Source organism: Morchella importuna (genome assembly GCF_003444635.1).
Source record: "Morchella importuna strain M04M26 chromosome Unknown Morimp01GS021, whole genome shotgun sequence".
NCBI classification, from domain to species: domain Eukaryota; kingdom Fungi; phylum Ascomycota; class Pezizomycetes; order Pezizales; family Morchellaceae; genus Morchella; species Morchella importuna.
In genome coordinates this window covers 430,439-449,503 of record NW_025763418.1, presented here as the reverse complement: position 1 = coordinate 449,503, position 19,065 = coordinate 430,439, and the positions used below count along the sequence as shown (strand labels likewise).

Here is a 19,065-nt window from a genome sequence, read left to right as displayed (position 1 = left end):
AGTGAAAGTGACTGGTGTAAACCGCCCCCCCCCCCCCCCCCTCCCCGCGGACAATCATTACAATTACGCTTGATTTTAGAATTTCCACAGCTACAAAAGCCTGCTATGTTGCTCCACAAGGGCAAGAATCCTCTGCTAGAGCCTGACGCAGAATTATCCGAAATGCCTCAACCGTCCTCTTCACGACTAAGCTCACGAATATCATGTCTTCTTGTAACGCTCTGTGTAGTGGGTTTTATACTTTTTAATCCAGCCTCATGTCTCTTCTTGGGTACTGGTCGTGACCACGTCGCGTTGGCAGAGGATGGATCATCAATCAGCGACTCGGTTGAAGAGATCCTAAGTTTGACACCATTAATAGGTATGAGGGTCTGGACATGGATATATCGAGTATTGTACAGCTTGCGTGGAATATTGACTGGAGATTAATCAGATGGCCATGACGATCTCCCTATTGCCATCAGGTTCTTTTACCAGAACAAGATTTATAACGAAAACTTTACGTTTGATACAGAGTTGATGGGCCATGTTGACCTTCCGCGGTTAAGAAAAGGGCGCGTAGGGGTTTGTTTTCTTTTTCTGATAGGTTCTGCCAGGTTTAATTAATCATTGTTGGATCAGGGGACATTTTGGAGCATCTATGTCGACTGTCCAGGAACCGATAACAATTTTACGGATGCAGTTTATTATAAAGTAACCATTGCGTCCTGGTCTGACCTTTTCTCTATTTCGAGCTGACAGATTCTGGCCCAGGATGTCCATGACGCGCTCCAGCAGATCGACCTCGTCCATCGTCTTGTCGCCGCGTACCCGGATGACCTTGAGCTTGCGCTCACCCCCTCGGCGGCCGTCAAGGCGCATGCGGACCACAAAGTTGCGTCAATGATGGGCGTCGAGGGTCTGCATATGATTGGCAACTCCGCGTCAACCCTGCGCCTGTACCACGCCCTCGGCGTCCGCTACGTAACGCTTAACCACAACTGCAACAACAAATATTCTGATAGCGCCCTTCCTGCCGACGCACCTTTCTGGAACGGGCTCTCGAAAGATGGTGAGGCTATCATCAAAGAGATGAATCGTCTAGGCATGATGGTAGATCTGGCGCACACAAGTAAAGACACAATGGTGGACACCTTGAGTGTTACGAGGGCGCCTGTCATCTTCAGCCATTCCTCTGCGTAGGTCAACCAAGGGTGCTATGTGGAGTGAAAATCTGTCTTTCCAATTTGCTGACTTACTGGCTGGTTCTAGATTCGCAATCTGTCATTCCCCTCGCAACGTCCCCGACGATGTTCTCCACCTCGTAAAAGACAATGGCGGTGTCGTGATGGTCAACTTCTACCCCGAATTTGTGCACTGCGGGCCCGGGATTAACCCCGAAGACGCAACCATAGATGACGTCGCCGACCACATACTACACATTGCGGAACTTATCGGATGGGAGTATGTCGGTATTGGCTCAGATTTCGATGGAATCCCTATCGTTCCAAAGGGCCTGGAGGATACGTCAAAGTTCCCGGCGCTTTTTGAAATCCTTATGTCTAGGGGAATGACGGTGGAGCAGGGGAGAATGTTGGCTGGAGAGAACGTGCTCAGGGTTTGGCGGGATGTGGAGAAGGTGGCGAGGAAGATGTTTGAGGAGGGAGTGCAGCCGTTGGAGGATACGGTGAAGCAGTTGCAGTTTGAAATGTAGTTGGAGAGGGGAGAAGGGTAGAGATTGACGGGATTGACGGGAGGGGGTATTGGGACTTTATATAGCAATTTCAATATGACACATATACGAATAGGGTGGGCTTGCCAGATATCAGTTATGGCCCGAAACACTAAAGAAAACAGATTTCTTTCCGGAAGCAGGCAGGACTTCTTTTGCTACGGATTTTGGGTCATGAACGATCACTCGATGATTTCACACACCAAGCCAGGTGGAAAAAGACTCGACCGGAAGGGAGGGGTATAAACTTACACAGTAACTCCGTTTCAAGCCGATTCTATTCGCCCAGCTCCGGTCTCGTACGGTGATTCTAAGCTAATCGAAGAAGTAGGCATACACATGGGCGTGATCGAGGTAAGGGGGTGTGATGCACGTTGGCACTACCCGCGCTACCGGATTGAATCCGTTCAGACAGAATAGGTAATCAATCTGAATACTGCAAAGACGTGAGCTCTCATTGGCTGCCCGATCACTTGCCACAGTTCTTTGAGCGGCTTCAAACCGGCCGCGCGAGTAGTGGGAGATGTGGTTGAGGTCGAAATTGGGGTGGATGTAGCATATATATATTCGTCGTAGGCCTAGCTAGGAGTGCAGCTTACCTGATACGATGGAAGGCTCGAATGACCACGGCCTGCAACGCGTTACGTTGCATGTACGTAACCACTTGCATTGTGAATTTCTAGCCTAACATGCTGTGTTCGGCCAAGAGCATACACTCTTGGCATGATGGTCGTTTGGATTGCACCTCATTCCGTCTCTCTCCCATCTCTTCCCCATCTCTGCCCCATGGTCAACATTCTTGAGTGACTACCAAACCTACAGGCTACAGCCAAGGAATACTTAAGCAGAGAAACTGACACTCTGATAAAAATATCCTGCACATCCTATTGCCGGGACGGTTTCGAGGCTTTACCTAAAATAGCTAGAGTTGCTGTATAGCCCGCTCTAATTCTGTTCCAGTTGCGCAGCTAAAAGACTCTATTGGACGCACCATTCAGAATGTGGTTAGTACTTACGAGTGATACTTCATGATCCACGCATTATCTAGTTCAACTAAAGCCCTGCCACACGGCGGTGATTTAAGCCGATACTCCAAGTACTCTGTTCTTTTATCGTGTCGGCTGACATTTCATGCGGGTTTACGAGGCCATCTGACATCCGTTCCTCCGGACGTCACAGGCCGAATTGCCGACCATTGGCTAGGCTGAGAATTAGGATCATACAATGGGTTTTAAATACTACCAAACTGCCATTCTTCTTTGTCAACGCTGAAGAAAACAAAAACCTTTTGCAAGATACCTCTTTATCGGTAGCTTAGTACTGCCACTACTGTTTTTATTATAAAACCTTATCCCCATGGACTCGTCCTCTGGAGGGATGGACATATCCACCTAACTAGCATGAAACCCAGTCCTATCATTCCGGAGAGAAAATCACGCCCCTCTCATGGATTTCCAGGAGTCGACTCAAGGATGACAACCATTCATATCCGGCTCAAAAGGCACTGGATAGGGCCATAAAAAAGTTGCAAAAATGAGTCCCATCAACATCAAACTCAAACATATAGTTACATCGTATTGACTATTCATTTATCCTAGGTACTACACTACCATCCATGAGTCAAGTCTGAGATTTGAATATCGCAAGGCTTACAAGACTATGAGCGGGTGTATCATGTCCTACCTAGACTTTCATCAACATCAACTAGGCTACTACATTTGAAGATGCAGATTCCGAGTCTATCCGCCAACAATGTTCTTTTGGATGCCATACTTCTTTTGGCCAGAAGGGCCAAAAGGTTTGCGAAGGATCATGGTCCAAAGGCGGGGATAGCATGACGCCGCACATATATGCCTGCGGGAAATCCAACGCCGGTTTAACGGTGCGGGTACCAACCTCACCCGCCTCCCTCAGCTTTTCGACCGAGCCCTTAGTCTATGGCCGCCTGATTGACCAAAAGAGGCTAGCGTTTTGTGCACTTAAGTTGTCCAATCACTCGATGGACTTAGAGTTAACGCCTAGGAGGCTGTGCTGTGTGCTGTGGTCATGATCTTCCGACCTAGAGAGCCTTACGAGACATGAAGGCAGAAAAACGGAACCTCACGGAAAGAGGCAAAGCCCCGCGGATACATAGGTATCTACTCTCCTCACGCACGCGGGTTTACTAACAGCCCGAGCGGGAATACCTTTACCTAATTATCGATGGCTAGATAATCTTCACTGGTGTAATTGTGCTTCTACGTCCTAGGACGTCTTTTTGGCCAGGTGTACTTATGACCAATCCTGCTGACTACCGATCTGCGCCTTCCTAACTACAGAATTCCATTCTCTAAGCAACATCAAGGCTATCGCTATGTTCGAGATACCGTTGGGCCGCACTCTACTATTGTGAGCTGCTTGTGGTAGGGCCAGAAGCTTTTCGGGGCTTAGTCCCTGCTTGGTTAGCTAGAACATGTGGCCGTAGGCGTTTGTTTCTGATATCCTCTCTAGCTACCCTGCAATATGGTATCCGTAAAATGGCTCACCATGGAACCCCGCTGGTAGTCCACCTCGTTCTGCTGAGTTCTACCAACACCGCCGCCCTGCTCCGATGGCAAACCTAGGTATAGAGAATAGAACGACCAATCTCTCTATGGTAGCCTTCCTCATCGCCGCTGCGGACGAGGTGAATCCCATCTCCTCAAAATTCTGTATAGATGTCAGGCGGCTGCAGATCCTCGAACGGATGGCAGTGCTAGAGAGAGGCCTTTGATCGTCGTCCCTCAAAGTGTTCTAGCCTCGTTGCGGTTGAAAGTCGTGCGTTTTGTGTTCCTGAGAACCGCTCCCGATAAGGCTGTAGCGTGCCTTGGGGGCAGTAAACATGGTCCTTGTCTCCGCGGGGGAGAGAGTGAACGTGCAAAAAAGTCACTCCCTCCACCCGGTCCGAAGTTGAGGTTTTCAGCTGGTCAGGGTTCAGAAGGAAGATGGGGTATGGTTGTGTGGTCCCCGCAATACGTATGTAAGCAGCTCGCGTGTGCACGTGTCATCATACGAAACCCGAAACAAATAATACCTGTGGTTGTAAGGCCTATGTATGCAGCTCGACTATTTAAACAACACGAGTGATCGTACGGTATTATAATTAAGCGAGCTTTGCAAGTGGTTATGTTTATTTTGACTTGACAGTTCTTATTTACGCTTCCGCAGCACGTTGTAAGCTGACTGATAAGATCACCGGTATGATACGATAACCCCTAAAGGTATACGAAAAAAACGACTACTATAGGATCGAACTCTTAAATCGGCATTATAACAAGGCCGTACGAACACCGCATCTTTGCTGCATGAACGGGAATACCGTAGTGAATCCACACCCTTTTTCTCATCAAATTTTCTCAGTGTCGTATGTAACCATAAATGAATGGTAACTTCTGGTGCCCTCTTCTGAGCTCGGTGAGATGGTTGGGTGGACTGTAAAATAACAATATAAGAGCTTGATACTAAATATGAGTAGATATTATGAACTACTGAAGATATGTAGGTTTAGGTACAGCGCCGGACAGTCAAAATCAACCCTCATGTTCTTTTCAAGCCAGAACTAGTCCTAATCGGGTAATAATGATCATCTAATTATCCCAATATGGTAAGAATTATCCCAAATTAATGTGGCCGCCTTGGCATAAAGCTATTAAAGTTATTATTTCACACCTATGTTTTTTTCGGGCAGATTGCACCAAATGTTTGAGAGGTCATAGTGCAGCCAGTTCTTAATTATTTTAAATCCCCTTTTATGGGGATGTTTAAAACCATGATTAGACCCATTTTACAAAAGAACATTATTTCTGGACAAGTGTTGCGTTGTTGAAAGTCGATGGGGTGAAGGCGAGTCGGTGGTTGCTCTGGCCGGCTGGTTTTGGCTGTCCGGCACCGTACATGTATGTGAGTTAGGGAAACGTGTTCCTGCGGCAGAAATCACATTGCATTGCATTAGAGCCTCATTTTGATCCCCAAAAACTCGAGTTCAGCTGTACTAGGTGCACCGTACAATGTCTTCCCCAGGATAATAGATGCACATATATGTATGTATGAAGATGCAACCTTTTTTTTTTTTTTTTATATCATAGTGAAGATGCAACCTTATCACCCCACTATGCAGAATTTAAGTATAGTATTTATGTTGGTGCATGATTACAATCGAAGATAATTGGTATCGTACGTAGTATCAAGTAATCCAAACAAAACCGAAACCAAGAATGAAAGAGAGAAAACCCAGGCCCAACAATCTAAAAAGGAACTAAAAGTACAAGTCTAACGCCATATGTTCATCCATGACCCCCCAGAACCATTTACCCTGTATGAAAACGTCGACGCTAGAAAATATCGTCCATCATGCATGACCCAACCGAATCCCCAATATTATCAAACTCTTGATGAAACAAATAGATAAGGAAATTTAAAAACAAAAGAAAGGCGGTCGTGTGTTTTTTGTCCTTTTGTCCTTTTCCGTTTTGATACCTTGCTCTCCTCGGTCCCATCGAGAATAAATAAAAAAAACAGTCTTCATGTCACCTTCAAAATGTCAGTATACAATCATAGCATCCAGCAGGGCAGCAGACATACCTGATATACATCAATCTCTGTTATGAACACAATATGGGCCTCAATGCGTTTAAGTAGAGTTGAACCAGGTCTTGGAGGAGTCCTTTGCCGGCTGGTTGATATAGTTCTGCAACATTACGCTTTGAGTGGTAGCAGGTGGTTGGCCACCAGATTGTGAGGTGGAGTCTGGTGGAAGCGTTAGTATGGGGGGTTGTACAGTAAAGGACGACATGGAATCCTTACTTGTGCTGGTACCGGCAGGAGTGGCCTGGCCCTTGTTGGCAGAGTTCGGAGAAGGCATGATGAGAGAAAGAGGAAACAGGTAAATTGGGAAATGAAGGTTGGAGGAGGTGATTGGGTCTATGGGTAGAGATAGAGTAGGGTTCGATGAAGGAACAGTGAGGCGGGAGACGGCGCTCTTATATTGTCTGGCTGGTCTTTCTTTGTGTCACTGTGCGGATAGGCTCGATACAGGCGTGTGGATTGGCACAAGTGAGGGAATATGCGGGGCGAAGAAAGGTAACCGAGAGAGAAGATATGATTAGGTTCCAAGTGGTTGAGAGTGATATCCAGGTGGTTATTTGAGGATTGTTGGTGATGATGAAGTAAAGGAAACTTGGTCCCTTATGTAGTTCTGGAGCCAGAGCAGATGGTGTCCTGAAGCTATGTAGTTCTGCAAATGCAGATGTAAGTGGACCCTGGCGGGAGGTGGGTGGTGGGTGGTGGGTGGTGAGCGAGGAGAAAAAAGTGGAGAGAAAAGCCTCAGGAGCATTCAACAGTTTCTGTAGAATTGCCCTTGGGTGCCTTTCTTTCCTCATATGCTTTGCAGCATTGAGAAGACTTCACCCTCCTTCTCTCATGTTCGCGAGAAAGTTGATTGCACCCACAAAGGCCTGCCTAACCCCGCCCGCGCCACCACCACGCTCGAGACTGGGAGCATTATTGACAGAACTCCGCCCTGAATGAATCTAGGCAAATAAGAGAGCGTCGGAGGTGTGGCATAGTTGTGAGGAGTAGGGCTGGCAGGGGTTGTTGACACTGAGCGTTGGGTGTGTTCGTTGGGCTTCCCGTGAACAGACGGGGAAGTTCCAGAGTGTTTCGCAGTTTGAATCTGCGAGAGAGCTCTCAAACTGCGCACACGGTTATGGGAGGCCATTATTGTGAAATACAGCTAGCTGCAGCTGGTCGGTGCCCATGAACGGGCTGATAACGTAGCTCAGTCATGATTGCCGGGATTGTAAATTAATTTGTTGCATGAAAAGAACTTGTGTAATCTCAGGCTCAAGCTAGGTCAACTTGATGAGCAGGTACTAGTACGCGGCCGGGTCGGGCGAAAGAAAAAGAAGGTAAGGTGAATTAAGAGGTGAGCAAGAGGAAGAGAGGGGAGTTGTATGTAAGAGCTCGGCGGTTAGTACCTAGATGCGGGTTGCCTTGGCAACGCCGATGTTTCTATAATTGGCCAACACAACTCGAGGAAGCCAGGACTATTTTGGTGATCTCACTACTATAACTTTATATGATTCATCTTGCATTGTTTGCAGTCCGTAGAAATTCGGCAGAAAATTTAGATGGATAGAGTTACGGTATCGATATACATGTACATGTAGTTTCTATATAAGGACAATTCGGGATTATGGTAATTATAATTATATCGGGTCTTTTCTTCTTAAGCTCCACTTAAGTTATGGAGGGGGGTATTTTTGGACTATTGTAGAGTCACCCCGACTCCATGTTTTTATATATATATATATACATGTATCTGTATTTATATTTTAGGACTCTACTTCATATACTCGAAAGACGTAAATATATGTATACATCAGTTCTGGGGGTGGTAGTGGCCCATCGTTGGTATTGTACGGCGTACCTCATAATATGCATTATACTCTAATGGAGTAGACGGCATATAATTATGATATCTATATGTTTATAGCGAGTGTAATATACAGAAGGTTTCTTCTGCAAGAACACTAGGCGGTGTAACGTGGTGACCCGGTTTCGCGGCGCTAGTACAGTCGTCTCTGGGTCAACGACGAAACCAGTTCGATGGCGAATAGGCCAATCGGAGCCAATAAAAGCCAACAAAAGCGCCCCGACCCCTTTGCTTTGACTGACTATCAGCCCAAAAAGTAGCCACTCGTCATCGAGCCGGGTTCGTCGTTGACCCAGAAACGACTGTACTTATCAGTGTGATCCACTCCCTAGTTAAATTTGGTTAGGGTTAGGGTTAGGGTTAACTTGGTGGAGGGGAGGAGGCAAGCACCTGATCTAAAATGTACTGGAAAAAAAGAAATACGGGCCAATTTCTCATAGTGATACTTGCATTGGGCCTGGGGCCTAGCCAGCGCCCTACCAACATGTCACTCTGTAATATAGTCAAGTCAGCACTTCATAATCATGAACGTACATAGTGCATGTGCCTACTATGATGTATAGGTAGTCTCGTTCCCAGACCATTTTGTTGTCGCACTGCGTGATATACAGGTACCTACCTACATGTACTCACATCTGTACAGATCATAAATTAATACTGTAGACAGCCGTCGATCGCTGCACTAGACCTGATTTATCTTGGCCGCACACCGCACCTGTGGGATGCTTGGAGGGGAAAAGACTGTGAGTGGACCCATCGATGGCGCAGGGTGATAGTGCGGGCCGATCCGATCAAGCCCAGGAAAGGTACATAATTCCCGTTGGCTTAAAGGTGTGGGCGAGTTTTGAGATGCTGCACTGCCTCGCCAAAAGACTCCCCGGGCTAAATTTGCAGATCGAAAATTTAAAACTCAAGTATTCTGTATAACTCTACTAAACCGGTAACGCAAAAAGTAGGCTATAGTACATAATGCTTGTCTCGTTTCTGGTGTTTATAACGTTGAGCATGCTGAATGCCTTACGAGGGGGGCCCCAGGCCCATATCAGACGATTGCAAACGGATAGAAAGTACAGCATGCTGTAGAACCGGGAGTGGAGTACTGCATGTAGAGACTAGGAAACGGTGGTTCCCAGATTAAAACGATGGATCATAATTTAGTTAAGAGAAACAAAGTCAGACACCCAAACTCAGGGGCTTGGTCGCTAAAGCAGCATGATACCTGTCATACAGCAAGACAACGTACTATGAGCTAAAGATACTGAGTTATTTGGCGTGGATACTTAAGGACTACATATAAATGTGTAATTGCTTTTAGCATTATGTATATGGTGTCAAGAAGGCTGCAGAGCTGAACTCCTAACAAGTCATCTTCCCTCTGAATTCTGTCTCACAATCATATTTTACAAACATCACCTTGAATTGTTTCACACAGGATTTTATTTGCAGAACTAAATGACCGCCCTACGATCGATCTGCTAGGAGCATTTTTAAATAATCTAGCATATTTTCAGGTACATACATCATACGTAGTAACTAACAAAAGAAAAAACAAACACTTCTATAATGACGTAACTAGTCCGATTAAATTTCGGAAATAAGTACTTTCCCTTACCGTTAGGAAAAAGAAATGTTCTCCATAGCGGGGAAAAATGAATGTTATTCCCTGCTTCAGCTGAAAGGAACCCTTCGGATCACATGGTACGTCTCGAGGAACAAGATTGCCAGTTGCGCACATAAAATCCCCCCCACCCCAATCTTTTGGGCCACCGGAGCTGGCTTTATTTTGGATCCAAGAAGTGTCAGCATTCATCCTCTGTTCTAGTTCTGGAATCTAGAGTCTAATACGAATGGGGGATACCACCTATAGCAGTATTTTCCCCAGAAAAGATCTTAAAACTTATCTATATGGCCCTTGTGGGGTGGAAAACATGAAACATAGGGCTGTCCGGCTGTAATGCAATTGTTCTTTGAAGCTAGGACCAGGACTCTTTATTCCGGCTGAATATGTAACGCGCCCCCACCGACCCCGCCCTCCCACAACAGAAAGTCTGTGTGCGAATAATTTTTGAAAATACCAGGTCTCTTGGCGCTTGGCGATATTTTTCTAACGCGAATGAAGTTTAACACACGCATCACACGAGGATGAATTATAGTGATGGTATGATATATGCGTAGAAACGCTGTCAGGCGTCATACTAAAAACTGTAACCCAATCTCTCAGCACGCAGCATCGGTGTAACAGAAAGAAAGCTACTAATTAAGCTCTCGCCAATCTAGCCCTGGTTCGCAGCTGATGGCTCCACGCCTTATCTACCTGATGTTGCACCGAAGAAAAAAACCTCGTAAAAAAGATGTGTAATCTGTGGAAAGAACAAATCAGACGCTATTTTGCACTCTTTCATTAGTTGAATTCTCCGAAAGTTTCCTTTAACTGGGGTATGGCTGGCATCCTTACATCGGTCTGGGGTCCATGCGTTTAACAGTGCTTATTCCATGTGCGAAAATTGACTCAATCAAAGTAGACGATAGAATCAGTGTTGCATGGGGTTGTACCTATGTAGCTCATCTTTTGTGCATGGACGGTTCCAAGATCCACTCCCTTGCCAGATCTCGATTCGACTCTCGGATATCGGATTACAACGGCTTGTGCGCCGGCTCGTGCCGTGCAAATCAGCCTTCATTAGGTAGGGCATACAGAACATGTATGTGGCTACTATCTTAATTTAACAGGCTACTCTAGGGTGATACTACATGTACTCTAGATAACGATGCCAAACTCTTTCTCATTAGAGGCTCAAACTCTGGCCTCATCAACCCCCGTCAAATAATAGTGCGTCTAACAAGTACTACAACTAGCTATTATGTCCCGTATCTTTACCTAGTACCTACATGCATCTCTAGATGAGCCTGAAGGATATATACAAGTGCAAACAGCTATCATTTGGCGTTACATAGCTACCTCTAGTCACGGGCCCCAGGCCCGTTACTTTGAGTCCACGGACGTTGCTCCGTGCCAACCAAACAGAAGGCAACAGGGCCGCGGTCACGACGGAGGACCCTCCGTCTGAGGAATAAAACACAAGAGCTGTCCCGGATTCTAGAAAATGCGGGGAGCTTGGGCATATTTCTAATTGGCGATATCCTGATGTTCTCTTAGCGAGCATAAGAAGGTCAATAGACATCATCGATCAACCTACCTATGGTTTTCGGCACTTCTAGGATCCCTCTGCAGCTCTGCCTGCCGGCCCCACCATCGCAACCCTGGGGCACAGCATCAAGCCTACAGATCGCGTGGCTTTATGTGATGCGGTGTGGTGTAGCTCACAATTATTCGATTCTTTGGGGGATATGTTCTATCTTACTACCAGAAACTGGCGCATTTCTTACCCTCATGGCATGCTACCTTTGTACTGACGCAACTCATATTGCATACACAGAAAAAACCCGCCAAGGCTATCTTTTGTATGGCATGCATAGTGGTCGCGTCCGGAAACGTCAAAAAACTACGAGTAGGCGCACTGCATCTACGATCTTTATGCAGTTATCCGCGCTAGAATAGGAAAACGGATTTGTTGAGTTCTGAGGTGCGAACCCAAGGTACTCGCCGGATGTACATGTAGGTACTCTATGCGCAACCGTCTCAGTTACAACGGCACTAGTCACAGCTGCGACGCGAATCCCAATTAAGACAAAATAGTAGACAACAACGTATGTACGTTAACGTCAACATTAAAAAGTGTTGAATTTCTCACCACAACTTGAGGACCATGATATCGCTCCGCAAATAGGCAATAATAATAAAAACGCCTTTCTAAGGTCATAACTGGATCCAACATATTCCGATGTACCTTACACGTTTAGCGCGACACTAGCTTTGAAACCCCCCATTGACATAAGTCCTAGGCCTGTCTAGCTATAGCTAGACATAACGTCGATGGAAATATATACAGGTACTTGAAAATAAGGAGTCAAGACTGAATTCACTATCCAACCAGGCGGAGTAATTTTTACTAGGCGCGCAGGTTTAGGGAGAACGATAAAATCTTGGCAATCTAGCTAGCAACCTCTGGAAAAATTCATCAGCGACCCATATGGCCATCAAATCCGTTTAAATTAAGTTGTTACAAAAAAAAAATAAAGTAAAAAAAGAAAAAGTCTTGAGTCGGAGCCTTCTCCCGTTCACAGGGCGTTTTTTCGACACCGTGAGCATTACACAACGCCTAGTGTCTCTCGCGCTCGGCAGCGTCATGAGTACCAAGGTCGCAGTAATTTTTGGAACCATCGTAGTCGCGGCCGGTGCGTTTATGGTGCCCCCTGCGCTGAGCGGAGATTCAGAACTGCCGTACTCGCGGCCTATAACAAAATTAGATGTGGAAAACAATTGGGGGATATATAAAAAAAAATACCTTGAATCTGGATAGAGCAGTGTCTTTGTGGTTAAGAAGTAGTCAGAACCCTTCATTGGTTTAACAGGCTTAAGTTCCTTGCAATGGCAGCTACGGATTCCTCGTTTGGAGTCTGATCCAGGAATCGTTCCATCATTGGGTTTCTACGAACACCCTGTGCGCCAGCAGCAGCTGCTGTATTTCTGTCAGAGCTTGATTTCGGGGAAATAGGGAGAGATGACATACCACTAGCAGCTCCGGCGGCTGGGTTGGTTGTTTGAGCTCCTGCTTGCCCTTGGGTGTTGTTCAGTGTCTGCTGAGTTTCGTGGGTAATGTTGGTATCGGTCATTGTTGAAATAAAAAGTGAAGTGAAAAAGAATATGGTAAATATAATCTGGAGCTAGAGGTATATAGCAGACAAGGAAAGATTTAATAGCTGTAAGGGAATTTTCCTATTGTCGTTGTAGGCACGATACGATATAAGAGTCTTGGGTGGAGGCAAATGTAAGGTGTTAATGGAACTTCTGCTTTCTGGTGAAAGTATGGAGTTTTGGAACAGATTGGGGAGTGGGGGGTGCTTTATAGAAATGGAGACCAAGACTTTTTTTTTCTTTTTGTCAACTCGAGCCTGGATCTGGCTTGATTTTAAGGCTCGTACCAGCTAGTAGTAAACAATGGGGCGAGCAAATCTGCAAGGCGAGACCCGAACACTTGACTTCATGGGGAACCTTATTGGAACAGTAATCACTTCGGAAAGGCCATGTTTATTGTGTCTCAGTGTTGTCAGGACCACTAATCTCCTTCATTCCTAGTACCACCAAACACCGTTCTAGCACGTGGGAAGAACGTATATATGTTCCAAAGCGCCACAGGATTTTCCTGCAGGTACGATAGGGCTTTAATTTAAGCTGAACTAGCTGACATTAACTTCTAGAACACTTAATACCTATAAAGCACAAACCACACACGCACCTAAGTACATGTACTTATATGTACCTAGACCCTAGTAATATATGTTGTCTAACTACATGTAGTATACTTTATATATGCAGTTGGTTGAGTTATTGGTAAAGGGCAGGCGGGGCTATATTTCTACTTGGTTGAGCTGTCCACGCCAACCAACGTCTCCAAAATGCTTTACTGTCGATATCTAAGGAGTAAGAGCGGAAAGATGTTTTGCTTCGCCGTGAACTGCACATTAATTTTGAGAATCTAATATTGAAGCAGTACCTACTTTGCGATCTTCGGGGACCTGCAGAAGGGGTGATGATGTTTACAATTAATTTAGGCTGAATAGCCTATATGTACTCGTATTTCTCTGACGTTTGTGGACGCGACTGATATTGCATGCCATACAAAAATACGCCAAGCTCATGATTTTGGGTGTATGCAATAATGGTCCAGTTCAAAAACGTCAGCGAAATACTAGTATCTAGCTACATAGCCGCTGTTGTGTACGTACATGTAGTGCAACCACACGTACATATGGGCAACTTGTGTATGATCCAAGTAACCGGTAACGCTTGCTGAGGAAAGACGGATGTGAAAAAAAGTTAAAATAATGCTAAACAAAATTTCCACTAACTCATATAGCTTCAGTTCTTAAAGCAAAGGGGGGCTGACTTGTGTTCCATTCCCGGCATGACCTAAAGATCTAAGGCTGACCACCAATTGCTATATCAATGATAAATATACAAGGATAAAGACTCATTGCAAGGGTGTGACTTGCGGGTTTGTGTACTTCGCTTGCTATGTAGATACAATACCAAAAAAGGGTATGGATTCGCTAGTAATGCAGCAAGAATACGGCATTACTACGGTATTCTTTTTGTAATGCCGGTTTAATTCCATATTCCTCGCTAAATCCCGTAGTCATACAGTACTGATTTCACCTCGTTTTTTCGTACTGTAAGTATTTTCTGTGTGTACTGTGCGCACCAAATCGCGTCGTCGACTTCCGGGGCCCGTACTTTACTAAACGACATGCCGTCAAAGCCACACTGAAATGCGATCTTTCATCGTAAGGTACCCTGTATTCGGGTCTAGTTCTTCCGGATTGTGTATAATGCCCTTATAAACTTAATATATGGAAGGCAGATGAGACGATGGGCCTTTGTTCGTAAAATTTGAGCCTTCTGGCGCCATGGCTTAGATATCTCCCCGGAGTCCCATCGGATGCCTCAAAGCTGCCTTGTGATGGCTGGCTGAGTGTATACACTTTTCCACATGTGATCATGAGAAATATAGAAGCTAGGGTAGAGAGACTTTAGAACGGAACGGGGGATAGGTGAGACTCCATAGTGCATGAGTGGCTGGCCACTGATAACGTCCAGACATGTATGTGCCGGGTGGGCTGTAGAAGAATCCTTGCTCAGACTCTACACACTTTGTTTAGAAGGGGCGTGAAACAGTCTAGCTCCAATATGTCTAGAATGATCATACATGACAGATCTTTTAATATATGCCGGTTTTCTGTGGCTGGATGTTGATGAACAAGACTTTAACCAGTTTATCATGTTGATTTGACCGAAGAAGCTTTTGTAAAGAAGCGTGTAGAAACCTGATTGCGGGTATGTCCAATGCTTTGCTTTACTCGCTCCGAGATATCTGTTTCAATTCCGGAGACTGTATGCTGAGAGAATAGCGGTAAATAAACGGAGGAATATAATTATCTTCACTGCCCTGTTAATTGCGTTCATCTTTCTTGCGGCTACTTTCCGACTCTTGAGAGACATTGATCCATATTTACCACCCACAAATTGTGCTATAACCAGTAAGAGTAAGCTACATATATACCGACGTACATGAGCAAGAGAATTGAGTGGATAGGATAGGATAAAGCCCCATAACATACTTGCAACAATTGTCACAGCCATTGAAGACAGTATCCCCAAATGAGGGGAAATAGAAGTGCCCGGAGGTAGCATAGTTCACGCTTTTGTGTGCGTAAGCTACATATTCACTCCTAATGAAGCACTCTCGGGAGGTTCTACTATTGTGCTATTGGCGAAAAAAAAAGCGGCTTATTAGCTGGATATAGATGCATTTTCTATATTTCGGCTTGGCATCGTTATTGGGTAGTGGTTGCTTGGGCCTTGGGTTTAAGTGATGCGGGATGGGGGTACGTACTTCGAAAAGGTCCATTGAGATCACTAGAATTTTCACAATTGGTCGGGGTCGATCTACGAATGAGGATCAGCACATGATACATATTGCGGAGCATCTGAACTCTATAAATCAGTCAAATAATGCTTTTAATGGTCGGAATATTCGAGGCTCTGTTAAATATACTCGTTTATCACGAAAAGAACCAGAAAATGCAGTTGCTCAAGGCAAGGATTATTTGTATGGAGTGGCGGTGGTCTCTCATACAAACTATCCCTGTTTCCGTCACTTGCATTTTCTGGTTCTTTTCGTGGTAAACGAGTACATGTATACTCTATAGTACCTTTCTGTATCCACCGATTGGCGATGTGACACAACCAGTTGCAATTGCAGACTTTGAGATGCATTGCGGACTGCCTTATGCAACAGCGCGCTCTTATTTGAGCCCGCAGGACCGCCACATCATGTGTTTGTGAGGTAAGCCCAATAAAATGGTTTTATTCGATACATCATGCATTGCTGGCTAGATATAGACCTGAAGAGATTCAAACTGCGCTGGTGTAAGACATACATGTAGTGGCAAACCCGTTTCGTCCTGATATTTGTCCTTTTGAATCGGAATTGAACCTAAAAGCTTTCAAAACTGTTGTCAAGAGCTAGAGATGATACATTGCAATATGTCCGCAGGAACAGTGTAGATCACCGAGTTTAGTGTTGTTTCGGTAGATATGACACACGGCAACTAAAAGCACATTTAATCCTCTGATCTGTCAAGTAGTGACCGGATAAGCCTCTATTTTGGTAAGATACAATCCGCCTTTACGGGGTATGATAGTTGGGGACACCTCGAGCCTGGGTGTCAAAGTTGCCGAACCTTGAGGCTTAATGGCCAACCACCACAGCACATTAAAATTAAAAAGATCTATCAAGTGATAGAGGAAGAGGTGAACAATACCGCGACAGATCCCAATGAACTCCACTTGTTGCGGTTGTTGAACTACTGAGCCGCTAGAAGTTAGGTTTTAAGTGAGAGGTGAACTAAATGTCGCGCATACGTTCCCTTTTAGATAAATGATTACCTGATTAGGAGGTATGCTAGAGCATAATTACCTGATTGGGAGTCTCCAGACCAAGGTCGTCTCCAACCATACTCATGGGGGACAACTAATAACGTCTTTCCTCGCAGCAACGCCGGGGTCCACACTTCACGCTCGAGGAACTTTCCGGACTCCTTCCGAAGATAGACCTTTGCACTTGCTCTCTAGGATTTATCACTTCGTGCCTTCCGTACAATGGCTCAACTGAATTTTGCTGCTATTGCCAACCATCTTCACAGCGTTGAAAGTGAAGTCGCCTTGGTACCGAATATGGCACAGGTTGCGGGTTTTGCTACGATGCAACAACAAATCGATGCTGCGCAACAAGAGATGAATGCCAATCATCTGGAGATTGTTGCTCTTTTCGCTCAAGTTCAAGGCCAAATTAGTCAAACCCAGAACGAGTACGTCTTTATTGATCCCATTTAGATATGTAGCTAGCATTCCTCACAGTTCAACTAGGCAATAACTCTTGCCGATGAAGCTGTAGGTACAACTCTAGTGCTAGCGGTACTGCACCGCTTCGCTGCCCAATCGGAGTACATGAAGTCCAGTAACTGCCGCAAACGCGCCGTGACCTCATCGAATTTACTTGTAGGCTTTCCTCAATTCCTAGCGACTGGTTGACATTATTGGGTGTTTCATAATTATCAGCAAACCAGTGTCAGGCCGCTTCTGCAGCATTCAGACTTCCTGCATTGCCAGTCAACGTCGTGGTCGATGCGCGTAGGCGGCAGATCGCCGAATACATTGGTGTTATGCATTGAGGTGGTACTACTGGAAGGTTAAGGTGAGTTTCAATTGAAACAAAAAGATGGATCGATTTGTTCCTGCGTGAGAGGGTGTATCGGTCTCTTTTCGTGGGCGGGGTTTCGAGTGTCTTCGATTGAGAGCACTTGTCACGTCTATGAACAATTTGAGTAGCTTCAATCATTTGTGGACTCAAGATTTTGGTTCCGGCATAAACAGTGCTTGGCGGTAGTAGTTTAACTGGGTGATATAGTTAGTTAGTAATATGCTGCATATATGTAGAGATGAAACGTCTTGGTACCGCATAATAAGTTATTTTCCGATGTATGATTCGCTATTGATTTTGTCCAATTAACCACATAAGTTGATAATTTTCGGTATTACCATATCAGGCGATCCCACTACACTCCATAAGCAACTCCAGACAACCGACACGCACGCCCACCATACCCCTGTGTAAGCCACAGGCCAGAATGCGTTCACCCATCGAGCAAGAAGCACGGAAGCGAATAGGTAATGCATGAGTACTAGCAAAGCAAGTAGGCAGAAAAGACAATGTCGTTTCATCGGAGTCCCCGTTGATCAGCCAACGAAATTACCGAATATCCAAGGCTGGAAGTACGTATGTACATGTGTAGGCTCAGCTGAGAATGAAAAAAGAAGAGAGATTCACAACCCTTGATATAGAACGGCATCCGTTATACATTGTATTTGTCAGACTAGATCCTCAGATTGGTTTCGTCAACATTACACGTAACCTCTACAAACATTGTTTCTAATAGCTTATACCTCAAGAGAAACATTATTGCCTAGCGTGATACGACGTTTCTCGAATAGAGTTCGGGGCAAGTATACACATGTATCTCCACCACCTCTCATCCTTCGATCGAGGCTAATCAAACTCATTTTTGCCTCGTATCCCGTCCATGCATTCCTACATCAGAGAGAAGCACAGCATCAGGCTCGGTACCTCCTCCTGTCTCTATCGAACATACGACACTCAAAATTGGCGAAGCTAGAGTGGTGAAACAATCCCAGCCACGAATATGTTTCCAACGCATTCCCGGCTGGTAATCCAGCCCAGGCCAAGCCTGAAGCTCTAATACCAGATCGAGTCCAAACCCCCACGAGCCTGGCTGGTATCTGCAACCTGGACCAGCAGACTAGAAGTTTAAGACGACGGCTTGCGTGGCTGACCAGTGTCATAGCCCGAAAATTTTCCCCCGCTTTCTGCGAGTCATGGTGATCTTCCGCGATAGCCCCCACGTCGGATGCATGGTGCCAGGCTCGAGCCCAGTTCCCGGGTTCATGTTGAGACCCTGGGCGATCAGGTTTGGCACATCGATTTCATCGCCTTCTGAGACTTGTGATAGTTCTCGGCTACAGTCTCTCCCCCGTACACCAAGAGACATCTAACATTAAGATTTCGATATTGTCCGATGCATGCTACCAGGCTCGAGCATAGTTACCAATCCGATCTGAGGCCTTGGGTGGTGTTCTACAATAGTCTTTCCTCCCCAAGGTCGGGAGTACCTGGCACCACTGTTTCGATAATTTCTGATGTAT

The 19,065-nt window shown here is 45.5% G+C and overlaps 3 protein-coding genes across 3 annotated transcripts; 2 read left to right on the top strand and 1 right to left on the bottom strand.

Annotated features, from left to right (window-relative positions):
• Positions 1-203: 203 nt before the first annotated feature.
• LAJ45_06957 (uncharacterized protein) lies at positions 204-1,693 on the top strand (the record flags this gene model as incomplete). Its single annotated transcript, XM_046116517.1, has 6 exons — positions 204-228; positions 302-361; positions 434-564; positions 622-693; positions 754-1,178; positions 1,252-1,693. 6 exons carry the CDS (start codon positions 204-206, stop codon positions 1,691-1,693), a joined length of 1,155 nt encoding a protein of 384 aa, XP_045970286.1.
• Positions 1,694-12,464: 10,771 nt separating this feature from the next.
• Positions 12,465-12,896, bottom strand: LAJ45_06956 (uncharacterized protein; the record flags this gene model as incomplete). The annotated part of the gene is made up of 3 exons (XM_046116516.1): positions 12,465-12,515; positions 12,663-12,742; positions 12,794-12,896. 3 exons carry the CDS (start codon positions 12,894-12,896, stop codon positions 12,465-12,467), a joined length of 234 nt encoding a protein of 77 aa, XP_045970285.1.
• Positions 12,897-16,944: 4,048 nt separating this feature from the next.
• On the top strand, positions 16,945-17,218 carry LAJ45_06955 (uncharacterized protein; the record flags this gene model as incomplete). Its single annotated transcript, XM_046116515.1, has 2 exons — positions 16,945-17,153; positions 17,212-17,218. 2 exons carry the CDS (start codon positions 16,945-16,947, stop codon positions 17,216-17,218), a joined length of 216 nt encoding a protein of 71 aa, XP_045970284.1.
• Between the last annotated feature and the right edge of the window lie 1,847 nt (positions 17,219-19,065).